The sequence below is a fragment of the Chiloscyllium plagiosum genome, chromosome 17 (genome assembly GCF_004010195.1).
Source record: "Chiloscyllium plagiosum isolate BGI_BamShark_2017 chromosome 17, ASM401019v2, whole genome shotgun sequence".
Lineage (NCBI taxonomy): Eukaryota > Metazoa > Chordata > Chondrichthyes > Orectolobiformes > Hemiscylliidae > Chiloscyllium > Chiloscyllium plagiosum.
Window position 1 is genome coordinate 53489097 of NC_057726.1, and position 26907 is coordinate 53516003.

Below are 26907 nucleotides of genomic sequence, written 5' to 3' on the forward strand. Positions count from 1 at the left end.
AAGTTGATATTGATTTGTGTGGTTGGAGGGTCCTGAGGTGGAAGATGAGGCAATCTTCCTCCATTTGCCGTGGGGCTAGGATTTGGCGGTGGAGTAGGCCCAGGATTTGCATGTCATTGGCGGAGTGGGAGGGAGAACATTGAAGTGTGCAGCCACAGGGCAATGGGGTTATTTGGTGCGTGTGTCCTGGAGATGTCCTCTGAAATGTTCCGCAAGTTGGCATCCTGTCTCCCAAATGTAGACAAGACCACATTGAGAGCAATGGGCACATTAGGTGAGGGATTCAGCGATGGTAACACCATTGAATGTCAAGGGGCGGTGGTGTTATTATCATTGCCTGACATTTGTGTGGTGCAAATGTGACACCTCCATGGATGTGGCAGAACTGCAGAGCTTGGATGTGATTTGTTGGTGTTGTGGGATCACTTAACTCTGTCTGTCACTTGCACTAATACTGTTTGGCACTCAAGTAATCCTATTTAGTAACTTTACCAGATTCATACCTCATTTTTAGGTATTCCTGGTGCTGCTCCTTACATGCCCTCTTGCACTGTCTTGATCCCCTGCCTTGATGGCAATGGTGAGTGGGGGATGTGCCAGTCCATGATGTTACAGATTGTGTTGGAATATAACTCTGTTGCTGTTGATGACCCACAGCACCTTTTGGATGCCCAGTGCTGAGTTGCTAGATCTGTTTAAAGTCTGCAGATGCTGGAGATCAGAGCTGAAAATGTGTTGCTGGAAAAGCGCAGCAGGTCAGGCAGCATCCAAGGAACAGGAGAATCGACGTTTCGGGTTTATGCCCGAAACATCGATTCTCCTGTTCCTTGGATGCTGCCTCACCTGCTGCGCTTTTCCAGCAACACATTTTCAGCTGTTTAAAGTCTGTCCCATTTAGCAATGATAGTGCTACACAAAACCATGGAAGGTATTCTCAGTATGAAGGTGGGACTTCATCTCTACAAGGATTGTGTGGTGATCACTCTCACCAACACTGTCACGGACAGATGCATCTGCAGCCGGCAGATTTGAGAGGATGAGGTCAAGTATGTTTTTTCCTCTTTCCAGATTCAGTCTAGCAGCAATGTGCAATAGGGTCCAGCCAGCTCAGTCATTCATGCTGCTGCTGAGCCACTTGGTGGTGAATGTTGAAAATCTCCCACCCAAAATACATTCCACATTCTTGCCATCCTCAGTTGTTTCTTCCAAATGATGTTCAACTTGGAGAAGTACTAATTCCTCAGCTGAGAGTAGACGATATGTGATATTCAGTAGGTGGTGTCCTTGCCCATGTTTAACTGGAAACCATGAGATTTCATCGGGGTCCAGAGTCAATGCTGAGGCCTTCCTAGGGCTTATGCCCGAAACGTCGATTCTCCTGTTCCTTGGATGCTGCCTGACCTGCTGTGCTTTACCAGCAACACATTTTCAGCTCTGATCTCCAGCATCTGCAGACCTCACTTTCTCCTTCCTAGGCAACTCCCTCCTGTCAGCACACCATTGCTGGGGGTCTGTGTACTGATTGGAATGAATTGGCCAGGTGGATCTGATTGACTAAGATCCTTGACTGGGGCTGTTAGCTGAGCCAGTCAGGGACCCCTGGCTGAGCAGATAAACAGGAGTCTCCGAGAGTCTCGTCATTCTCGGGTCTGGCTCTGAACTAGCTGGTCAGAGTCCATGTACTGTGTATGAATAAATAAAAGGTGACTTGGTGCCAACTTCTCTGCAATTATTTCAGCCTGTCCTGCCAATGGATAGGATGTCGCCATGAAGGTGGCGGAGGAGTCTGGGACGTTGTCTGTAATGAATGATTCAATGAGTACAACTGTGTCAGATTGTTGCTTGACTAGTTTGAGACAGTTCTCGCAATTTTGGCACTAACCCCCAGATGTTACTCTGGATGACTTTGCAAGATCTACAGGACCGTGTATGTCATGTCGTTTCCTGTGCCTAGGTCAATGCCAGGTGGTCCTTTTTTTTTGTAGAAACATTGGTGCTACAACTGAGTGGCTTGCTAGGCTGGTCAGAGGGCAGTTGAGAGTCAACCACATTGCTGTGGCTCTGGAGTCACATGTAGGCCAGTCCAGGTGAGGATGGCAGATTTCCTTTCCAAAGACTCATGGCCCTTGTGAAAAAGTATTTTGTCTCATCTCTGTTTTAAATTGCCAACCCCTTACTTTTCTCCCAAAAGTGGAAGCATCCTCGCCACATCTATCCTCTTAGGATTCCTTAGATCATCTTTATTTCAACAAAGGGGCTTCTAACTCTTCTAAACTCCAGCAGATACAAGCCAAACTCATCCAACTTTCCCTTAAAAGATGAACCTGTCCATTCCAGATATTAATCTGCTAAACCATTTCTTAGCAGCAGCTAACGGAATTACCCCCTTCCTTAAATAATTTAGCCAATGGTGTACATAGCAGTCCAAATGTGGTCTCACCAATTCCCTGTGTAACTGAAGCATAACCTCCCTATTTTTTTATATTAAATTCCCCTCGCTCTAAACAATAACATTCTATTACTTTCCTCATTAGTTTCTATACCTGCATAACCAGCCTTTTGTGATTTGTGCCTCTTTGGAACTGAATAATAAGATAATGATCTCCACATCAATATATGCTATTATACATATATTTATTCAAATTCTTTTCAAGAAACCTCGAGTGAATTAAATTCTGCTTCTGTTTGGATAAATGATTATTAAAACTGAAATATTAAGATGTAATCCTGTATGTACTAATAAGGCGGAACCCTCTGCATCCAGAGCTCTGCAATCTCTAAAAATTTAGATTATATGCTTTCTTGATTCTCCCTGCCAAAATTAACAATTTCACATTTTCTTATCTTTCTCAGATCTTTGGTGAAGCATATGTCATTTTATAACCTTGTGTTATAAGTAGAGAAATGCATTGCAGATGAAGTATAGTGTGGCCAAATGTGAGGTTATCCACTTTGATAGCAAAAAGAGAAAGGCACATTATTGTCTGAATGGCAATAGGTTGGGATGGGTTGCAAAGAGAGCTACATGTCCTTGTATGTTAGTCACTGAAAGGAAGCATGTAGGTAAAGAAAGTAAATGTTACGTAGGCTGTCAGGGTGTGAGGATTCGAGTACAGGAGCAAGGATGTTTTGCTACAATTCTACAAAATGCAGCCTTGCAGCTGGAGTGGTGTGTACACTTTTGGTCTCCTTATCTGATGAAGGACATTCCAGCTATGGAGAGAGTGCAACAGAAATTTGCCAGACTTATTCCTGGGATGACAGACTGACACATATGAAGTGAGACTGGATCAGTTAGGACTAAATTCACTGGAAATTGGAAGAATGAGGAGGGACCTCGTAAAGATTGATAAAATTCTAACAGGAGTATACGGGGTAAACACGTGTACCCAATGAGTGGGGAATTCATAACCAGGTGTCACAGTTCAAGGAGACAGGGTGGGCCGTTTAGGACTGAGATAAAAAGAAATTTCTTCACCCAGAGAATGGTAGGCCTGTGCAATTCCCTGCCACTAAAAGCAGTTGAGCCTAAAACCTTCAATCCTTTTGAGAAGGAGTTTGATGTAGTTCTTAGGACTAAATGAATCAAAGGTTATTGGGAGAAAGATCAGCCATGATCATATTGAATGAAGAGCAGGCTCAAAGAGCCAAATGGCCTACCCTGCTCCTGTTTTACTCTACATTTTCTCTATTTAGCAACCACATCTTCGTTCCTTCATCCAAGTCACATAAATAAATTATACAAAGCTGAGGCCCCAGCACTGATTCCTGTGGCACACCACTCATTTATTATACATTTCTACCTGAAAAAGGTCCATTTATGTTTCCTCTCTGCTTAAGAAGGGACAACAGTAGGCCACTCAGCTCTTTACAGTAGGCCACTCCTGAAGAAGGGCTTATGCCCGAAACGTCGATTCTCCTGTTCCTTGGATGCTGCCTGACCTGCTGCGCTTTTCCAGCAACACATTTTCCACTCAGCTCTTTAAGCAGCTCCACCAATCAATAAGACCACGGCTGATCCAGTTTTAATCTCAACTCTCTATTCCTGCATACTCCTGATAATCTTTCATTCCTTTCGTACTCAAGATCTTGTCTTAAAAATATTCAAAGATGCCAGATCCACTGCTTTTTAAGGAAGGGAATTCCAGAGACTCAACCCTCAGAGCGAAAAAATGTTTCCTCAACACTGTTTTGAATGGGTGACCTCTGATTTTTAAACTATGATGCCCAGTTCTAGATTCCCTCACAAGGATCAACATCCTTTCAAACTCCACCCAGTTAAACCCCCTCAATCTGATATGATTCACCTCTTTCATTTCTAAATTCAAGAGAATACAGACCTGTCTAGCCTTTACTGATAAGACAGTCTGCTCATTTCAGATATTAATATTGTAAACCTTACCTAAACTGCTTCAAATGCATTAACATCCTTCAGAACTATACATAGTGCTCAAGATGTATTCTCATCAATGCTCTGTATAACTGTAGCAGAATCTCCTTGTTCTTGCATTCAATTCTCTTCACAATAAAGAGATAACTATAGATATCAGAATTGAAGTAAGTGCAATACAGACGAATAATACCATGAAAAAGTTTAGAGATTACAAAAGAAACGTTAACATACACAAGATTTGCCTGTAAAAATGGTGGTGAATAATTTGGGAAAGTTGAGATCTTCTGGTTCTCATTCTTTGTAATTAGATCTGTAATGAAGAAGCAAAGTATATTGGAAGAGAACTATAGTGGAGTATAAATTCAATTAATGAAGTGTTTTAAATTGTTTTATTTTAACAGCTATAAATGATACAAATATCTGGTTTACATTTCTGCCTCATGCTCCTGTTCGTACAAATGCTACTGTCATTCTTCTAGTGTCTGCGATGACTGTTCTACTAGGTCTGATTTCAGTGTCACTTTTGGGTCAACTTCTGTGCTTCCACATCTACCTCTGTAAGTAGCATACAAGATGTTAAGTGCACTTATTTTATCAATAAGATTTGCGACTGCATTACTAAAATTATTAACCTTTTCTTTTGAGCTTTAAATTAGGTGTTGAAGAATTTCTGAATGCTTATTTTGAATGTTAGACTTGATAAAAAAATTCTGTGCTACAGAGTTGCAAAAATTAGTTAAATGTCTGTCTAATTTGGCAGGCTGTAGAAAATAGATATAAAATATTGAAACTAAACTATTTGCCACAGGGGGGCAGTATAATCTAATCAGAAGTGTTACCATAACCCATTTAAAGTAAAAATCACACAACACCAGGTTATAGTCCAACAGGTTTAATTGGAAGCACACTAGCTTTCGGAGTGACGCTCCTTCATCAGGTGATAGTGGAGGGCTCAATATAAACACATGCAAAAATTTATAGCATGATGTAATTGAAATTATACATTGTAAAATTGATTGTCTGTTAAGCCTTTCATCTGCTGGAATACAGTGATAGTTTCACTTCTTTCATGTGTAAATGACAAAACCTTTTTTTAAAGTTGTATTCTTGGGTTAACTGTTAACAATGGTGATAGCTAGACAATATGTTGAAGGTGTTGGTCCCCTGTGTTCTCTGTCTATGCCATGATGTTTAGATTGATTCTAATCTAAAAAGTGAGATAACGGAGTTTTACATAAATTCATGCAGTTTTTGAGCAAAGTACAATGTAACCCTACAAGTACAAATTCATCCCACAAAATATGTGTGCATGTGGGTCTTTGTCCGTCTGTCTGGGTTGGGGGTTGTGAGCGTGAGAAAGTGTATGTATGTGTGTGTGTGTGTAGTGAGTGCAGAGTGTCTTAAGTCTGTGAGGGGGTGCATGTGAGTGTGGGAGTTTGTGTGCCTGTAAGGGTGTGTGTGGGTGTCTGTGTGCACGTCTGTGTGTATGTGTGTCCTTGTGTATGTGTGTATAGGAATGCCTGTGTGTATGTGATAGTGTGTGTGTGTGTAGGAGTATCTGTGTGTGTGTATAGTGCAATGGTGGTCACTTGTAATGTGACATGAACCCAAGGTTGCGGTTGAGGCCCTCCCTATTGGTACCGAACTTGGCTATCAGCCTCTGCTCGGCCACTTTTCTCTGCTGCCTGTCCCGAAGTCCACTTTGGAGGATGGTCACCCGAAGGTCCAAGGCTGAATGTCCTGGACCACTGAAGTGTTCCCCAACTGGGAGGGAACCCTCCTGTCTGTTGATTGTTGTGCGGTGCCCGTTCATTCGTTGTCGTAGCCTTTGCTCGGTTTCCCCAATGTATCATGCCTCCGGGCATCCTTGCCTGCAACGTATAAGATAGACAACGTTGGCTGAGTCACATGAGTACCTGCCATGTACAAGGTGGGAGGTGTCCCCACGTGCAATGGTAGTGTCTATGTCCACACTCTGACACGTCTTGCAGCGCCTACCGTGACAGGATTGTATGGAGTTGTCCTGAGAGTCGGGCAGCTTGCTACGAACAAAGATCTGTTTGAGGTTTGCGGTTGTTTAAAGTAGGAATTCATCCTATAGTTTTCTGTTGTAACTTCTATGCTGAGGGTGTCTTATTCCAGGGAATGGTTCTGTGATTATAATTGCTCTTTTCGTATGAAAACGTCAGAGGTGAATGTTGATTTCTTAACCATAGAAAGCACTCTGACTGATCTAATTTCTGACCTCCCTAAACATGCAAGTTTTGTAGCAGAGGCTGAAAACCTCTTTGGCTAGTGTTATGAAATCTATTGTGTCCATGACAGCAAGCAGACATGACCTCAATGTAACATACAGAGCAAAAGTCACCCTGACCACTGTACTGAGGAGCCAGCTGAAATTACAAGTCTTGGGGTGAGGTTGGAGCCCACCGCCTTTCTGAACTAGAAGTCAATGTGTTACAACTAAGTCAGGCTGACCCCTCTCAAATCACATGCTACTCATGGTTTTTTGTCCATTAACGGATCTAAAATTGTGGACTGAATGCCAGTATTTTCCTGATAAAAGCTGCAAGTAAGCCAGGCTTCCTCTGAAAAATTGTCTGGAACTGGAATATTCATATAATATTGTTGCAGAAGAAATCATCTGAACCGTTGGAAGATAGGAATCCATATAATGATGTGCTTTACAGGGAAGAACAGTTTGCTTGTTGAGTAAAATATTAAGCTTTAAAAAGGGGCATTCTAAAAGAAGTGCAGACATCCAAATCCTCTAATATATTACTGAGAAGCAAAGTGCACTTTAGCATTTACCAAGACAAACTTCAACAATATTCTTTACTTACGTAGTGTCTGGCATGGTTTCTATAAAAAGAAGATTTTGTTTCATTACTTTGGAAAGATGTCAAGCATTTTTGGCACATTTACATACATCTTCAATTCACAGCTGGATGTTTCTTATTTACATATGGATTGGGATTTTCAGTAATTTCGGAAGCCATCACTAATGTGAAAGATAAATTTTAGAAGAATTAATCACCTCTCTCTAGATGCAATGTTTTATGATTAAATATAAAAATGACTGATCATGCATTGTCAGAAGTTTTTTTTGTTGTAGTGTGGAACCGACTCAGCACTTATGAATACATTGTGCGCCAGCGTCACCGGCGAGGGTCCAAGGTCTCACCCAAGAATTCAAAGGCGCAAGATTCGCCAACGCTATCTGATCAGGTAAAAAGATTTAAGTCTTAAAATGATTTGTCCACATTATAATTCCACATACTGTTTAATGCTACTTATACTTTTAATTAATGTTAACTTCCCAGGGCCAAATTGATAGAGTCATAGAGATGTACAGCATGGAAACAGACCCTTCAGTCCAACCCCGTCCAGGCCGACCAGCTATCCCAACCCAATCTAGTCCCACCCGGCCCATATCCCTCCAAACTCTTCCTATTCATATACCCATCCAGAAGCCTTTTAAATGTTGCAATTGTACTAGCCTCCACCACTTCCTCTGGCAGATCATTCCATACACATACACTCTCTGTGTGAAAATGTTGCCCTTAGGTCACTTTTATATCTTTCCCCTCTCACCCTAAACCTATGCCCTTTAGTTCTGGACTCCCTGACCCCAGAGAAAAGACTTTGTTTATTTATCCTATCCATGCCCCTCATGATTTTATAAATCTCAATAAGGTCATCCCTCAGCTTCCGATGCCCCAGGGGAAAACAGCCCCAGCATGTTCAGCCTCTCCCTATAGCTCAGATCCTCCAACCCTGGCAACATCCTTGTAAATCTTTTCTGAACCCTTTCAAGTTTCACAACATCTTTCTGATAGGAAGGAGACCAGAATTGCACACAATATTCCAACAGTGGCCAAACCAATGTCCTGTACAGCCGCAACATGACCTCCCAACTCCTGTACTCCATACTCTGACCAATAAGGGAAAGCATACCAAACGCTGCCTTCAGTACCTGCGACTCCACTTTCAAGGAGCTATGAACCTGCACTCCAAGGTCTTTTTGTTCAGCAACATTCCCTATGATCTTACCATTAAATGTACAAGTCCTGCTAAGATTTGCTTTCCCAAAATGCAGCACCTCGCATTTATCTGAATTAAATTCCATCTGCCACTTCTCAGCCCATTGGCCCATCTGGTCCAGATCCTGTTGTAATCTGAGATAACCTTCTTCGCTATCCGCTACACCTCCAATTTTGGTGTCATCTGCAAACTTACTAACTATACCTCTTATGCTCGCATTCAAATCATTTAAATAAATGATGAAAATTAGTGCACCCAGCACCGATCCTTGTGGCACTCCACTGGTCACAGGCCTCCAGTCTGAAAAACAACCCTCCACCACCACTCTCTGACTTCTACCTTTGAGCCAGTTCTGTAACAAAATGGCTAGTTCTCCCTGTATTCCGTGAGATCTAACCTTGCTAACCAGTCTTCCATGGGGATCCTTGTTGAACGCCTCACTGAAGTCCGTATAGGTCATATCTACCGCTCTGCCCTCATTGATCCTCTTTGTTACTTCTTCAATTAACTCAATCAAGTTTGTGAGACATGATTTCCCACGCACAAAGCCATGTTGACTAACCCTAATCTGTCCTTGCCTTTCCAAATACGTGTACATCCTGTCCCTCAGGATTCCCTCCAACAACTTGCCCACCACTGACATCAGGCTCACTGGTCTATAGTTCCCTGGCTTGTCCTTACCACCCTCCTTAAACAGTGGCACCACGTTAGCCAACCTCCAGTCTTCCGGCACCTCACCTGTGACTATCGATGATACAAATACCTCAGCAAGAGGCCCAGCAAACACTTCTCTAGCTTCCCACAGAGTTCTCTGGTACACCTGATCAGGTCCTGGGAATTTAATCCACGTTTATGCGTTTGAAGACATCCAGTACTTCCTCCTCTGTAATATGGACATTTTTCAAGATGTCACCATCTATTTCCCGACATTCTATATCTTCCGTATCCTTTTCCACAGTAAATACTGATGCAAAATACTCGTTTAGTATCTCCCCCATTTTCTGCAGCTCCACACAAAAGGCTGCCTTGCTGATCATTGAGGGGCCCTATTCTCTCCCTAGTTACCCTTTTGTTCTTAATGTATTTGTAAAAACCCTTTGGCAAATAGAGTTAAGGAAAATCCAAAGCTATTCCATGTCCCCTTTTTGCCCTCCTGATTTCCCTTTTAAGTATACTCTTACTGCCTTCATACTCTTCTATGGATTCACTCGATCTGTCCTGTCTATACCTGACATGTGCTTCCTTCTTTTTCTTAACCAAGCCCTCAACGTCTTTAGTCACCCAGCATTCCCTATACCTACTAGCCTTTCCTTTCACCCAAACAGGAATATATTTTCTCTGGATTCTCGTTATATCATTTCTGAAGGCTTCCCATTTTTTCCAGCCGTCCCTTTACCTGCAAACATCTACCCCCAATCAGTTTTTGAAAGTTCTTGCCTAATACCGTCAAAGTTGGCCTTTCTCCAATTTAGAATTTCAACTTTTAGATCTGGTCTATCCTTTTCATCACTATTTTAAATCTAATAGAATTATGGTTGCTGGTCCCAAACTGCTCCTGCACTGACAGCTCGGTCACCTGCCCTGCCTTATTTCCCAAGAGTAGGTCAAGTTTTGCACCTTCTCTAGTGGGTACATCCACATACTGAATCAGAAAATTTTCTTGTACATACTTAACAAATTCCTCTCCATCTAAACCCTTCACAGTATGGCAGTCCCAGTCTATGTTTGGAAAGTTAAATTCCCCTACCATAACCACCCTATTATTCTTACAGATAGATGAGATCTCCGACAAAGTTTGTTTCTCAATTTCCCTCTGACTATTAGGAGGTCTATAATACGATCCCAATAAGGTGATCATCCCTTTCTTATTTCTCAGTTCCACCCAAATAACTTCCCTGGATGTATCCTGAGTTCATCTGCCTTCCCTATTAGGCCCCTTGCATTGAAATAAATGCAGTTTAATTTATTAATCTTACCTTGTCCCTGCCTGCCCTGCCTGTTTGACTCGCTTCTGTTCTCAACTGTACCCGTCTCAGATCGATCTCTTTCCTCACTGCCTCCCTGGGTTCCACCCCCCCACCTTACTAGTTTAAATCCTCCTAAGCAGCTCTCACAAATTTCCCTGCCAGTATATTAGTCCCCTTCTAATTTAGGTGCAATCCATCCTTCTTGTAGAGATCACTTTTACCCCAAAAGAGATTCCAGTGATCCAAAAATGTGAATCATTCTCCCATACACCAGCTCCTCAGCCATGCATTCATCTGCTCTATCCTCCTATTCCTGCCCTCACTAGCTCGTAGCACCAGGAGTAATCCAGATATTACTACTCTCAAGGACCTCCTTGTTAAATTCCTGCCTAACTCTCTGTAATCTCACTTCAGAATCTCAACCTTTTCCCTTCCTATATCATTGGTTCCAATGTGGACAATGACCTCTTGCCGGCCCCTCTCCCCTTTGAGAACATTCTGCATCCTCTCTGAGATGTCCTTGATCCTGGCACCAGGGAAGCAACACACCATTCTGATTTTTCACTGCTGGCCACAGAAACATTTGTCTGTACCTCTGACGAGAGAGTCTCCTAACACAGTTGATCTCTTGGAACCCGACGTACCCTTCGTTGCATTAGAGCCAGTCTCAATACCAGAAACTTGGCTGTTCGTGCTACGTTCCTCTGTGAATCGATCATCCCTACATTTTCCAAAACAGCGTACTTGTTTGAAATGGGGATAGCCACAGAAGACTCCTGCACTAGCTGCCTACCTCTCTTACCTTTCCTGGAGTTAACCCATCTATGTGACCACATTTGCCATCCATCACGCATTGTTGCTTTGCAAATTCCTCATTGCCTCTAACTGTTTCTCCAAGGGATCCATTCGATCTGATAGGATTCACAACCAACAGCATTTATTGCACATATAATGTGCAGTAACCTTTTAACTCCCACGTCTCACAAGAAGTGCATATCACTCCACTAAAGGCCATTTTTGCTCCTTCACAATCTACAGACCCAGAAAATAACACTATCTTATTCCTCTACAAAACACTGCCCCAGGTTAAATTAATAGTTATGGCTTATATTTATGATCAAATATTCCTGGCGAGCTAATTTTATTTTGAGCTTTTTTGAGGCAAGGGGATATTAATTGGTGCAGTCCTTGCTACACTGTAGTGTGGGTGACCGTGACAGAGAAATGAAAAACGTTTTGCATGTTATTTCAAATAGTGACATTGCTTTTCAAAACAAGATTAATACTACTGAAGTGCAAGTGTCACCATAGAATCACAACAGTAGAGAAGGAGGCAGTCTATGCCAATTCTGTGCAATAGGAAATCAGTAAATCCTACTTCTCCGTCTTTTCTCCGTAACCCTTCAAATTCTTTCTCTTCAGGTAATTATTTATTACCTTCTGAAAGCTAAGATTGAATCTACCCCCACCAAATTCTCTCAAAGTGCATTTCAGTGTATAAAACTAAAAGGTGTTTTGTCATGTTGCCTCTGCTTTCTTTTCGATATTTGCCTTAAATTTATGTTTTCTGGTTCTTAACCTTCCACCAATCAAGCATTTTCTTCTTATCAACTCCGTCCAGATGCTTCATGATTTTGACTACTAGTGTCAAATCTCTTTGTAGCCTTTACTTTTCTAAGAAGAATGATTCCAGCTTTGAGTTTTCAATATAAATCTTTCATCCTATGAGCCATTCTTGTAAATCTTATCTGCACCATCTCCAATGCCTTCCTAAAGTACAGTGCTCAAACCAATACTTGATGAAGGTTCATTAGCATTTCCTTTCTTTTGTACTCTCTGCCTCGAGTCATAAAGTTGAGGGTCTCATTTGCCTTAATAATGGATTTCTTAACCTGCCCTGTCATCTTCAATCTGTGCACACATATTCCCTCTGCTCCTGCATCACCCTCTTTATAATTATATCCATGAATTTGAGATACAGATGAATGGAAGAAGACTTATGGTAGGGCAGCCCAATGTGCGATACAGTGAATAAAATAATTGAAAATGTAATAATTTCTGTTTTTGTAAGAAATGTGGCAGCCAGTTTGCATTCTCAAAAGTCCCACAAGTTTGTTCTTGTGATATTGTTTGAGGGCTAAATAAAGGTGAGGACAGAAAGTAGAATACTTGCATTCCCGAAAGCCATTTATTTAAGGAGGATGCAGGAGCATTGTTTTACAATTCTTTTTCTTAGAATGAAACATAATAAACACAATTCCAAATTCAGCAGCACTATGGTTTAAGTAAGAGTCTCTACACTCTACTTTTCCCGAACAGGTTGATTAAAAAAAAATGACCACGGGGAAGTCATAACATTGAGGTGGAACTTAACTCAGACCTTCTCACTACTGTGCCAATGGACCTGAAAATATGAAGCCTGACAGTTGAACCCAGGCCAACTACTTGGAAGGCAACTACTTTTGCTATTGCCCCACCATTTCACAACTAATAATAAACAGGTTTAGCAGGATCTAAAACTGTGTGGAAGATCCCAATAGATCAAATCCATTTTTTAACCACTCAGTCACAGCCAGTGTGCTGAAGTGAAACCCCAATTCGTGTTCTCCATTTGATCAAACCAAGCACATTTGATATACATTGAACAGGATCTTTTGAATGCGGCTTAGATGGCATTCTGGACCTTGACATCATGTTCCATCTGAAAGACAGTATCTCGAGTTGCAACCTGCATTATTTGTTTGGCAGAAATAACGGAACATCAGGCACAATTTTCCCAAAGCTCTTGTTGTGCCCAAGACCTGAACTGTGGGAAATGTTACAATTCTGCTCAAGGAAGAGGAAATAGATGCACCATGAAATAAATAAACCATTTACTCTGTTCCCATTTTCCAGTGAGAATCTGGAATTTGTAATACCAAAAGACAAGGCAAGTGAAAAATAGTCAAAAGTATTGTTTATCTAATTTGTATTTTTGTGAAGGGACTAGAATAAAGAGAATGTGACCTATGGTACATGTATGGATTTTCAGAAGGAATAGATAAGATGTGACATAAGAAACTTGTTCTGAAAGTTTATATATATGAAGAGGGATGATTTGGTGAAAAATTAGAGCCTGAAGGAATTGGTGTGTTTTTGGCTTACCACGCTGGTATCCTTGGGTTTTTGAACTCTGATTTCATATTGCCATTATATTCATGACTTGGGCATTGGCATAAAAACATGATGATAAAGTTTGTTGGTAACAACTTGAGTGATTTTGCAAACTAAGGAAGGTTGTTGGAGGTTGTAAGCAAGTTGATGGATAGGCAATAGCTTCAGCTCGATGCCAGAAATCTGAAGTGCATTTTCAGTATAACTGCAAAAGGGTGTATGTCCTAAGGAAATCTGGGACATCTGAAATCCGAGAATAACTGTTGTTAGTATAAACCTAAATTGGACTCTGGATTATTAAAAGAAAGTACTAGATCAATGATCAGAAACATTGGGCTAGGTTTTTGAAACCAGTTGGAGGGAGGGTCAGGTGTCACGGACTATAATTTCCTACTGTCAACTGGTTTGCTGGTGCTGGTACCATCTACCTCATCGTCTTCAGGAAGGCTGCAGAGGGGCTAATTTTCTATAAGCAGTAGGTAGTCATTTGAGGAATTAATTGGTCTTCCTACCAAACTTTTTTTTTGTCTGGGCTCCACATTGCAACTGGTTAAATGAGTCTGTCCGGCAGGAAAGGTGTGGTGTCACACTTCATCCGCTGCACATCTTAGAATCCTGTCTGTACCTGTCATTACCACTGAGAAACAGCTACAATTTCAGGCCTCTGGGAGAGGAGTTGTTCCACCACAATCACAACTAGTAATTATGTCTGCCTTTCAATCTAAATTTTAATACCTAGTCTTCAGAGGATACTCCCATCTAATGCTAGTCACTTTCTACTTCTCTTGCTACCTTGGAAGCTGCATCTCCCATTGCAACTGGTTGGATTGCCAGCGTACCCACATTGTGGAAACCACCTCCTCTGCGTTAGGTGGCAAATGCACCCTCCAAACACTGATTAGCCAATCCTGCAAAAATAGTTGTTGGGTGATAGTTCCACGCAGAGTTGGGATGCGCATCTTTTTGTGATTGCATCATCTTTCATTATGGATATGTGGAGGAAACTTGGAGACATTAAGTTATTTAGAGATTTCATCAATTGAATCGTATCATGTGATTTTTTTTAAAATTGTGTTCAGCACTGTGTAGGTTGTGATTTATCTAATTATTGCAGTCAATTTTTTTTTATTGCTAAAAATGTGTTGCTGGAAAAGCGCAGCAGGTCAGGCAGCATCCAAGGAACAGGAGAATCGACGTTTCGGGCATAAGCCCTCCTTATGCCCGAAACGTCGATTCCCCTGTTCCTTGGATGCTGCCTGACCTGCTGCGCTTTTCCAACAACACATTTTCAGCTCTGATCTCCAGCATCTGCAGTCCTCACTTTCTCCTCGAATTTTTTTTTATTGCATTACCTCTGGGACAGGTGGGACTTGAACCGAGTCCTCTCTGGTCAGGGGCAGGGACACTCCCACTTAGCCATGAGAGTGCCCTTTTTATTGCTGTCAAAAGTTTAATCTCTAATGTCAGCCTCCTGATGTTTTTCTGGAAATCAGGCAACCCAGAAGTCGGTGAGTAAAGAAGTCAACTGAGAAGCTTTAATCTCTATTCCTGAAATCGTTTTTCTTTCTTGAATTCAATACACTATTCAAATGTCAGTATTTCTTTCAGTGTCGTGAAGCCTGAAGTAGTGGATTGTGACCAATTCTCAGCAAGTTGAATCCAGGTTGATCGGAGTCAAAACTTGACATTTATCATCAATCAGTAAATCAGCTTCATTGACAGGAAATTTCAGCATGCATAAGAGATAATCACATTTTATCCCCGGTTTCCAGATTTTGGCCCAAAGAAGTTTGTTTTTGTTTTTTGCCTTAAAATATCATCTCTGCAGAGCCACTGGGTATTTCCAGCAGTTTTTGTTTTTGTCAGATTTCCATCATTTGCAGTATTTTGCTATTTCAAATACCTTGCAAATATAACAGGATTTTAAGGTAATTACAGAAGAATATTTCTTTAGGTGGAAAAATCAAGAATGAGAGCATATAACCTTAAATTTTAAATTATGCCAAACAAAGGGTGATAGAACTTTGAAAAGCACTTTGCCACAAAAAAAAGTCTGGATGCTGATGCAACCGGGAACTTTCAAGACTTGGATAAATAGATTGTAATCAAATAAGAGCAATGAAATATGTGATTCTATATAGTTGATGGGTACAGATATGTGTTAGATATTTGTGTTTATAATATTTCAATTGTGACCCTTTATTATGCAATTTATTATAGCCTTTACCTGCCATCCTGTGTGTATTCTAGCAGAGGTTATTGTCAGTGGTAAACTGTATAGACATTAACTAATCTCAGTCTGGTACCTTTCTATTCTGTTACAGTATACATAAATATTCATTTTACCTACCAACACGACTGGGAATTTGAAAGAATGAAGTATTCTTTTCTTAGTAGTGTATGTTATTATGAATGTGCATTCAAACTCTGGAAGAGACTAATAACAAACTCTTATTTGGCAAAATAAATTGTACTTTGTAAAGCAAACTTTCAAAATGTTTTACCAGAAATACTGATATGAAATGGATTTTTTAATGTTTTCCAGAATTTTGGAACTACAGGTTCTCTAGGATACACTAATGATGGAATTCCGTTTGAAGGTACCTCATTAACAGTATCATTGACAAAGGAGTAAGTGTTCATACAACTTAATTTTTCAAATAAAACGAAATAACAATTAACGGACACACTGTATTAAATATACAATCAAGTAGTATGCAAATATGTCAATTGTATAAGAAGATCAACTAAAATCCTTGTACTTAATTTGTAATTAAGTTAACATCCAAAAGCAGCGATTGGAAAACAGTGGCAATAATGTTGTTTGCCTATTGTATGAGAAGGAATTAATCTGACTGTGAGGTTAAAACTAATGAGACTCCTTTGCAATGAGTCATTCTGATTAATGCTATATCTTATTCTCTGGAGTGCATTCTATTGCATCTCAGAAGATTGCATTATTCTATCTGTACTGGATACTAATAATGACACTCATTCCTGGATTGTATTATTCAATGCAGCACATAGTTTGAATTTGAATTACGTGTGCTGTAATGATTGGGGCAGAGGTTGAACCATATCTCTCATGTTGGTTTGCTTCTTTATTAGATTGTTGGTTTGTATATAATGTGATCTTGTGTATATTATCTAAGATCTCTGGTGTTTTCTACACAATTGTGATACAAATCATTCTTTGCGAGGACTTTCAGATATTATTTATATTTTCAATCAATTGGCATGAGTGTTTGTTCTGAATCAGGAAAGGCCTTTTTGTGAAGGTGCCTTCTAATACAAAATGGTGACTTTAAGTTAAAAGCACAACATTAAAAAAATTTTTTTCATCTGTCAGTTGACTGTTAGGTCAGTAGCCATAGATATCTGAATGCTTTACTTAGTCTAAATACATTATTAAGCCCAAATTAGCTGTGAGTCAGAAGTGTAAATTCTCTGCTGTAGTATGAAGGAACTAGCCATTCAATTATTTCCTTTTTGGATATTGTCTTCATTAATGACAGTACTAATTTAATTGTATCTTGCTACAGTTTTGCTAATTGTAAAGTGTATCTGTCAACAAAATGACTATCATGTGAATTTATCAGAAAGGTTATGAACTTTTGACCAACAGTGTATGGGGGAGAAAAGTAATGATTTGCTTGAGAGCTGACCCTCTAAACTCTATCCTGTTTTTAACAAAATGCAATTAACCTTTTTTTTCCCTCAAAAATAGCTTGAGACCTAACTCCACTTTCTCTACTGTTATGCGCAAAATGCTCCTTTATTCCAAAATATGATTGTGCTTAATCTTTTTAAAATGTAAGTAATTGCTACCTTCTCAATTTCCCAGATGTGATTGATGTTACTTTCCTCTCTCTTTCACCTTGCACAGAAATGACACAAGGCTGAGGCTCCAGTCCTTCACTCTTCCAAAATTCATCAGGGCTTATCCTCAACCTGAAAGAACATCTATGGGTATATAAAAAGTGTCTAGGACTCTTGAGGGGATGCAACTGAGGATTGTTAACTGGGGAACAAGGAAATGGCAGATAATTTGAATGTGTATTTTGCATTGGTCTTCACAGAGGACATTATAAATATTCCAGAGATATCGGATAAGCAAGGTGTTAATGGGAGGAAAAGCCTTAACAATTTCTTGTTATTGTCTCAAGGGACGAAGTATTTGACAAAGTAACGGAACTGAAGGCAGTCAAGTCACCAGGATCTGATGGATAGAATCCAGTGTTAAAGAAGAAATAAGGCATTTAGAAAAGTCTGACAGCACCAATAGTGTCAATGTTTTATGAAAGGAAAATCATGCTTGACGAGTTTGCTAGTTTTTTTGAGAATATGAAAAGCAGAGTTGATGAAGGGGAATTGTTAAATGTAATATATCTGGATTTTCAGAAGGCATTTGATAAGGAAACAAAGAGGGTTATTGCATAAGATGGGAGCTCATGGTGTTGAGGGGTAATGTATTAGCAGAGTTTTGAGGGTTGGTTAATACACAGAAGATAGAGTGGGGATTAATGGGTCTTTTTAGTTTGGAAAGATGTAACTAATGGAATGTTATGGTAAAGATTGATGGATTTCTGATTACCAAGGGTGTACAAGGGAGGTTGGGTAAAAAAGATTGAAGTGTATGACCAAATTAAATGTCAGGACAGACTTAATAGGCTGAATGGCCTGTTCTTATGTGGAACGTATTTTTTATAACATCAATGAACTATTACAGCACAAGGCAATTATTTGACCCGTTGTGGCTGCACTGACTTTCTGAATGGACAGTTCACCCATCCCTGCAAATGTTATTTGCCAGCTGATCTTGTTATTGTCCAGTAACTACATGCAATTCAGTTCCTGCAGAGCTAATGTTAATTAATTAGAAAAGAAAGAAAGCTGGTCATTGTTTTTTCCTTCCTGGTCATAGACCCTGCAGTGTGTTGTAACAATGTATATTGTCAGAATACCACTCAATTAAGCATACTGTTGTGACACTACTCTGATTTCCACTACTGACACCTAACAGTATCTGCTGCCTCTGTCACTGTGGTTCAGAATAAGGGTTATTTAAGGTAGTTTATTGCCAGCAATCCTCCTTTGTCTTGACTTTGTCTCAAGCCTGTATAATTGTCAGTGATAGTGGACACATTGCCATAGTGCTTCTCTGTAAAGTCTGTAATTAACAAGGTGGTTTATTGCATGATAACTACAGCCTCATTACTAATTACTGGGCCTCAGGACGTAATTACTAGGACTTGGGGAACATATGCATTTTGTACAGATCTTCCATAAAACTAGTGTAGAATTCCCTATCTCCACCTAAAGCTTTGCAAGGAATCCTCAGATTGGGTAGACGTTAATGTAACATGCGCCATTAATTTCTTCAGAATCTTGCTCCTTGTACAGTAAGTCTCTGAGTGTGACGACTACCTGGATTGGTGTAGTTTGAATGATTTAATCATTATAGTTCAAGATAATTGTTTGGTAGTACAGACCTTAAGTGTTGCGAGAAGAAGAAAAATATGTGTATATGTATTTCCTGAAGCTTTCATCTTCTCTCATCAGAACAGTTAAGAAAAGCAATACGAAAGTGAAGGGATAATATTTATACTGTAGGAGTGGAAAATCATTGGTTGGCGAGTGGATCATGGCAGAGGCCCTGGCGAGTGCACTAGTTAATGATGACTGACAATTAACTGCAAAGAAAATCCAAAAGAACTGTGGAATCTGTAAATCAGAAATCATGGTTGGTGGAGTCAGTTATCTCAGCCCCAGGAGTTCCTCAGGGTAGTGTCCTGGGCCCAACTGTCTTAATCTGCATCATCAATGACCTTCCCTCCATCTAAGGTCAGAAGTGGGAATGTTTGCCAATGATTGCACAACGTTCAGCACCATTCACAATTCCTGAGACACTGAAGCAGTCTGTGGCCAAATGCAACAAGATCTGAACAATATCCAGGCCTAGGCTGACAAGTGGCAAGTAATGTTTGTGCCACACAAATGACAAGCTATGACCCATCACCAACAAGAGACAATCTAATTACTACCCCTTGACATTCAATGGTCTTACCATCACTGAATCCCCACTATCAACATCCAGGGAGTAATCACTGATCAGAAACACAGCTGCCCTCACCACACAAATGCAGTGGCTACAAGAGCAGGTCAGAGGCTACGGATACTGCAGTGAGTAACTCCCCTCCTGACTCTGTAAAGACTGCCCACTATCTACAAGGCACAAGAAAGGTGTGTGATGGAGTGCTCCCACTTGCCCTGGATGAGTGCAGCCCCAAAAACACTCAAGAAGCTTGACACCATCCAGGACAAAGCAGCCCAATTATTGGGACTGCATCCACTCCTTCAACTGCCGACGCTCAGTAGCAGAATGTGTACTATCAACATGATGCACCTTTCAAACCTGTGACCACTTCCATCTGAAAGGTCAAGGGCAGCAGATACGTGAGAACACCACCACCTTCAAGTTCCTATCCAAGCCGTTCACGATCCTGACTTGGGAACCTACAGCTGTTCAATTACTGTTGCTGCGTCAAAATCACCCCCTAATGGCATTGTGAGTTAACCCACAGCACATGGACTACAGTGGTTCAAGAAGACAGCTCGCCTCCATCTTCTCAAGGGCATCTAGGGATGGGCAATAAATGCTGGCCAGCTAGCAAAGCTTGCATCCCACAAAATAAATAAATAAAAGCCAGAAACTGCTGCCAAAGCTCAGCAGGTCTGGCAGCATCTGTGGAGAGAAATCAGAGTTAATGTTTCAGGTAAGGTGACCCTTCCTCAGAAGTGTTCTGAGGAAGGGTTACCTGACCCGAGATGTTAACTCTGATTTCTCTCCACTGATGCTGCCAGACCTGCTGAGCTTTGGCAGCAGTTTCTGACTTTTATTTATTTATTTGGCAGCAGTTTCTGTTTTTGTAAATTTACTGCAAAGCTTTGCTTAAGGTTTTGAACCAGGTAAGCTCACTCTGGTCAGACAATTCTAAATTGTTCATCAGTGTAAATTGCCTCACACTCTGGTTTATTTCACAAGTATTGACCAATTGTGGAATTACATCTAAGTTGTTTACTAACGTGAACTTGCCCACATTTTATGCTTCAAGTTTACAGTCTCTCTAAGTCATAACATGGGCAAATACTCTAGTGCCACTGCCTGACCCTCTCTCTGTTTCATTTTAGGGTACCAAACCTTTATCAGAATGGTGACATGAACATGCCCAGTAGTAAGCTGGAAGATGATTCTTTGCCTGTGATTTCTACACATCTTCAGAAAACCAAGGTAAATAAGACATTGCAGGCAAAGAAGCCTGATGTTTAGAAAATGGAGGCATTTAAGAATTCAGGTGCAACTGAAGCACTCAATTTCTAAACAGAAGACAGTAAAAAAACTTAGCCAAAGTGACTCCCTTCAATGAGAGATTCGTAATTAGTTAATTATCTCAGCTGCAGGCTGCCAAGTGAAAGCAAAGCATTTCATTTGTCGAAGGGACAAGTAGCTCAGTACAGTTTGACTAGACAACTCAAACGTGAAAGCATTCTTTATTTATTCAAAAGGCTTATCCTTAACTGCTTGTCTTCAATGATAGATCCCATCACACTGATGTTCTCATTAAACCTGTTGTCATTGTCCTGTTCTTATTTACCATGTTTTGAGAGTGTGGTTTATAGATGGTGTCTCGTAGTACTGCATCTGTTTTAATTCTGTGCTCTATGGGGATGCCAGTGCTTGTTGAATCAGTTTAGAAGCTATTGGTTTTTATCTGTAGGGGCAGAATGACAGAGGTTGATATGAGGACAGTAGTTGTGCTTTGAATGAAAAACTTCAAGGGTTATATCCAGGGAGTGATTTGTATCAATGGCAGCAATTTATAGCTTGGTTTATTGGAAATGCACTTTATAGACTTGTCTGATGATGACGATTGGGTCAAGCTGATTCCAGTGCTCTGATTTTGAATGTCTCCAGCACAACTTTTAACATAGTTCATTCTGAAAGATGTTAGTTACACTTCTCTATGACAGTGATTAAGAACACAAAGCTTGTAGGAGAAAAAAGCTCAGGTTTGTTGAAGTAAGAGAATAAACAGCAGAAACCTGGAATAAATCATAATTCTGATCACTACAGAGTTTGTTGTATTGTTGCTGTTCAGGATTCAAAATAGAACAGGCATATTCAATATTATAATTTTATACAGTGCCCAGTTAAATGCATTAATGATCTTGTCCATTCTCATTCATCTTGCCCGGACCATGATGTCCAAGGCTGAAGGACTAGGCTTCCTGTTCCAAGCCCACTTATGCATGAAAACCATAGCAGGAAGGTTCTGATGAGGGAATTCTGCTGAAAGTAATAACAAGCTCCTAATAGAACCAATTTGCCTTTTGCTTCATTTGGAACATCACTTTAGCATATAGCTACTTATGAGGTTAACTGGTCATGTATGAACTGAAGGATGAATGGAGGGAAAATGTTCTGAATTATGTTGGGGGTCTTACCATCAAGAGTGGTGGAGTTTTCAGAAAGCAACAATGTGAGACTCTAAATACCATCGTCATTATATAATATCAGCTTGCATTTAACTGGGGACTGAATAAAATTATAACATTGAATATACCTGTTCTAGTTTGATATCGTGAACAGCAACAATGTAACAAACTCTGCAGCGATCATAATTACGATTTACTCCCAGTTCTCTGCTGTTTATTCTCTTATTTCAACAATATTAAAGTGAGGCTGGAGAGCTGAAGGATGATGACTGAATGGAATTAGGCATTGGGTGACTATGCAGAAGTTGTTGGTTTCAGTGGTAAGCAAAAAAGATGATTGTTCAGTCAGTACCCACAGCGGCTTTGCTGCATCATTGTAACTCTCGTGTGATAAGCCCAATGCTGCAAGGTTCATGCCACTAATTAACTTGTTCTTTTATGTAGCATCAAGGGAATTACTGAAATTATTTCCGATTGGGTTGGTGATTCAAACAATTTTTTTTTTAAAGTGAGTCTGGAATAGTATTTAAAGAATTTACAATAATTAATCATAAAATTATGTGTTTATTTTTACATGCAAGCAGCTCTATACCATTCTTGACCGCAGTACATATAATACTTGGTGATTTTTAAAGTGAGTGAACATCAGTAACTGTTGCTAATCTCTTTGTCATTGAAGAGAAAGAAGAGAGTAAACAAACTACCTGCAGACATAATGACTGATAAGTCATCAGCCAGCACCATTAAACTACCATCTGCTGTTCCACTTTCAGAACCAGGTAAGGATCAGTTTGTAAATAATAAGGATTGGATGGAAACTTTTAATGAAACATTGTGCTTTATTTGGGAGAATCACTTGGTATGTTTCAGGGTTTGTTCTGAACTTTTATATTCTCCACGATTTTAAATGAGTTAATGATGCCAGCAAGGAAAACCTTTGCCATAAAAGTTAATTGTCACAATGAAATTAATGCAAATGGTATTTTTTTTAAATTGGTGTAGCTGCTTAATCCATAGTATTTCATACCATGAATGCTGTGTATGAACATTTATTACAGATGAGATTTATAGTTACATATATCCAGCCATATGCACCAGAAGACACACTATTCATTTCTTCCATGTAATGAGTTGTTCATATTCATTTGATTCACCATTCATTGTACTGTATTTGGCCTTTACTCACTTGGGTAAGAGAGAGAAGAAACATGATCATGATTCCTTTCTACTAATCTCTGCTGGAGAAAGAATGTGTGTGGGCCTTGGCTGTGAAGAAAATATGGGTTATTTATGTTATCCTTTATAATCAAACAGTGTACTGATATTTTCTAAGTTCACCATGTGAGGGTGACCATTTGGACAAATTCACAGAATTATCATCATTCAGCCTTTAGTGTCTGCACCATCTCTTCGAATCAGCAATTTATCTAGGGCCATTATCCACTACCTTATAGTAGCCCTGCAAATTTTTGTTTTCGTACAATAATTCAAATTCCCACTTGAATGCCTCAATTGAAATTGCCTCCACCACACTGGAATTATAATGTGTTACAACCTAAATGTGAGAAGTGCCTTTTCTTTCTGTAGTCCCATCACTCTCCAGGTTACAACATGAATTGTTTTACCCTAGTTCCCAATGTGGTCAATCATATGTTTTCTCTATATGAGATTTAAAATGAAACATGCATCCAGATTTCTTTAATAAACATAAAATTGATTGAGATGGTTTGTTTGTAGTCAATGATGATGCAAAACTGGTTAACATACTTTGTTCGTAATATGAAATTGTAAATGCTTACCCCTCTCATTAAACTAAAATGGATGCAAATGGATGCATGCACACACCAGATAAAGAGGGAAGAAAAGTTCTGTCTGCAGGGATTCAGGTTGAGAGAGAACAGCACTTAGTTTTTGAAGGCAACCAAGTGGACAAGGTTGGAATTTCAATCAGCTGTTGGTGTAATGTTCATTTAAGTTATGGTTGACATCAGGGAGACATGTTGGACAGCTCTCTTGGGTGACTTCTCAGTGAAGGAAATGGGTATAGTGTCAAGACCATTAACATTTTAAAAAGGGATCTGAAGTTCTCAGTGACTAACCTAAAAAAATTGCGTGGCCTGAGTTAACGTTTTAAGACTTTTACTATAATAACAAGCAATTAAAATCAACATTAGTTACACATTTCTTTTTAACTGAAGCACTCAAAACCTCATGTTATATACATCTCACTGCACTTTGATCTATTTTGAGTATTATCCATCTCTGAGAGAGCCAGGTCATTAATCTGTCAATGGGCCAAATCCCATTTCCAAGCTACTCCATCTTGAATTAAAGGAGCCAGATCAAGACACAACAGTCTATTCATAATAGTGTATGGGGGATGGGTGCGGGAACATGAACTGATAACTCAATTCCAGCATGATATGATTTTCATCATAGAGGCCTGCAGCTGGGCTGATGAAGGGAGGATTTATGATTTATTTGAAATGATGAGCAATCAACAGTGTAACCTGGAGTTTCATAAATATTTGGAGGCTGAGCTCCTCTCTGTCTGTTCATGGAGAAGGAGTGATATTTTAGCAGTTTCTGATAACTGCAAACCAATAGAAAAGAAACAAGGCAGGACAGTTTGTAGACTCCCTGTTAATTATATGAATGCACCAAAATAGGTGTATCATTATGAAGTTGGATACTTTCTACTTAGTGCTACTAGGATGTACAATTTTATTATCTCTAGTGTTTCAGCTTTATTTTCCTATTATTCTCTGTTTACCTGTTAACTCATCTCTTGAATCCAATTTGCCCCTATATGGATTCTTAACCCTCTGAGCTGCCTTTGAGCGCTGGGAGTAAAGCAGTGAAAAGACTGCTTTCCTCAGTCTAGGTCTGAGCTCAGTTGATATTCATGGAACTACTAAAAGGTTAGCTATATCAAGGAATCTTCCAATTAATCTGGTCAGGAATTGAAATGAATAGAGTTTACTGGACTGGAACATGATTATGAGACCACAAAAGTTTTAAATGACCATAACTACTCTGCATCCTGAATGTTAATTCTTTCTATATATTCAAACCTGCATGTCCTTCAGCTATGCAATTATGTGCTGTTTTAAGTAACTGGAGTAATAAATATTATTTCATTTCAAAGAAACTCTGTAATGACCATTATTGCTGTAATTATCTATCTCAATTTCTTTGCTTTCACAGATCTTGCTGTTGCTTTCCAGAGTTCAATGATCCCTATCCCAGCTTTCCCATCAAGGGCTACTCTACCTCCGTTAATGCTCAATGGCAATAACCATGTTCAGGCTGCAGGCCCTCCAGCTGAATACCACTCTGATTCTGCAGAGTCCATGGATGAAATTCCAGTGATTCAGACAAGACTTGGCAGTGCAGCAATGGTTGACTACAGCAAAACAATCCTTCACAGCACAATGAGCAATCTTGGAAATTCCCTGCAGAGTCTGATTCCCAAACCACAGCACCATGGTGAACTTCCAAAGCCATTTTCTCCAGTGCACCCAAATATCAGGAAGAACTCTAAAAGGTTTGCAAGCTTAGATCCAAAAATTGAACTGGTTCAGAAGGTACCGCCTGTGTATGTTAGCCGCAGCACTGGCGAATTTCCACTACCGGAATTATTGCAAAGCCCCCGAGCTAAATTAGATCCTGGAAAACGGAGACTGTCCAGTAAAAAGTACCCAGATTTGCCTGTTTTCTTTCTCCATGCCAGAGATAACTTCGATGCAAGAGCAAACACTACATCGGCATGACTTTTAGGACCAATTTTAATAACTATAACTCAGTTGCTTTCAAACCATACCTTTTGAAACTGAGTTCCTGGCCATTATTCAGTTTTGGGGTGTGATGAAAGTGAGTCGATTGACAGCTACAAGCCGTGGTACGGGATGCTTGTCTGTTTTTTTTAATCTAGTGGTCATCTATTGTGACCTAACCTTTGGCATATCATTGAGATTTGAACATTTAATCAGTATTTTATTTTCCTTTTTTATATATACATATATAAATGAGGGTTAATATGATCTGAAAAAAGTCCCTCTTACAGAGGTTTTAGTATATTTTTTTTGTTATTTTTATATATATTCTATTTGGCACTAAGTATACATCAATATAAATCATTAGGCCAATCTAGAAATGAAACTATGTTTCTCAGGGACAGTTTCAATACTATGTTTTAGACATAAAATAAATGTTTTTAAAGTTCTGGTAACCATCAAATTCATGTAAATTTGTGTGATAGCAAGTTGTAACAATGTGGTGAACTTTAAAGACCTGCCATTTAATGGAAATCTTTAAATAGATTTCCCAGAAACATTGCATTTGCTTCGTGTGGCCTTAACATTCTTTTTATGACATTAATCTCTTTTGTGTCTGGCTTGTTAAAATATTACTCAATGGTTTATCCTTTAAGTGCCAATCACCTTATAGATGTAATGTCTGTTTAACCTTTTGATGAATACAGTACTATTTCTGTGCTGAAATAAAACATTTTAACTTGCAGCATTTTTAAAAGTTTATTCAGATATTATTAGGGAATAATTCCAATCACTAAAATGTGCCACAGATTTTTAGGATGAGATTAACACTACGTTCCTCCACTGTGTTTTCCACAATGTGTGAAATTAATTATTGGAAAGGCAGAAACAATTATCTTTGGTCTCTGCCACATACTCCAGTAGGAAAATCGACATTTCGGGCAAAAGCCCTTCATTAGGATTTTTCTGCTCCTCGGATGCTGCCTAACCAGCTGTGCTTTTCCAGCACCACTCTAATCTAGACTCTGATTTCCAGCATCTGCAGTCCTCACTTTTGCCACATACTCCAGTATCCTAG

The 26907-nt window shown here is 39.7% G+C and overlaps 1 protein-coding gene across 6 annotated transcripts in view; it reads left to right on the forward strand.

Annotated features, from left to right (window-relative positions):
- Nucleotides 1-26579, forward strand: part of zdhhc1 (zinc finger DHHC-type containing 1) — a 61402-nt gene extending 34823 nt beyond the window's left edge. For 5 of the 6 annotated variants that reach the window (XM_043707108.1, XM_043707109.1, XM_043707112.1 and 2 more), the window contains 6 exons: nucleotides 4795-4950; nucleotides 7509-7621; nucleotides 16103-16188; nucleotides 20749-20848; nucleotides 22733-22832; nucleotides 25261-26579. In XM_043707108.1, the coding sequence (XP_043563043.1) occupies nucleotides 4795-4950; nucleotides 7509-7621; nucleotides 16103-16188; nucleotides 20749-20848; nucleotides 22733-22832; nucleotides 25261-25826 (1121 nt within the window). In that variant the 3' untranslated portion in view covers nucleotides 25827-26579. The remainder of the gene's footprint in view (nucleotides 1-4794; nucleotides 4951-7508; nucleotides 7622-16102; nucleotides 16189-20748; nucleotides 20849-22732; nucleotides 22833-25260) is intronic. The other variant, XM_043707110.1, reaches the window with a different exon arrangement.
- The last annotated feature ends 328 nt before the right edge of the window (nucleotides 26580-26907 follow it).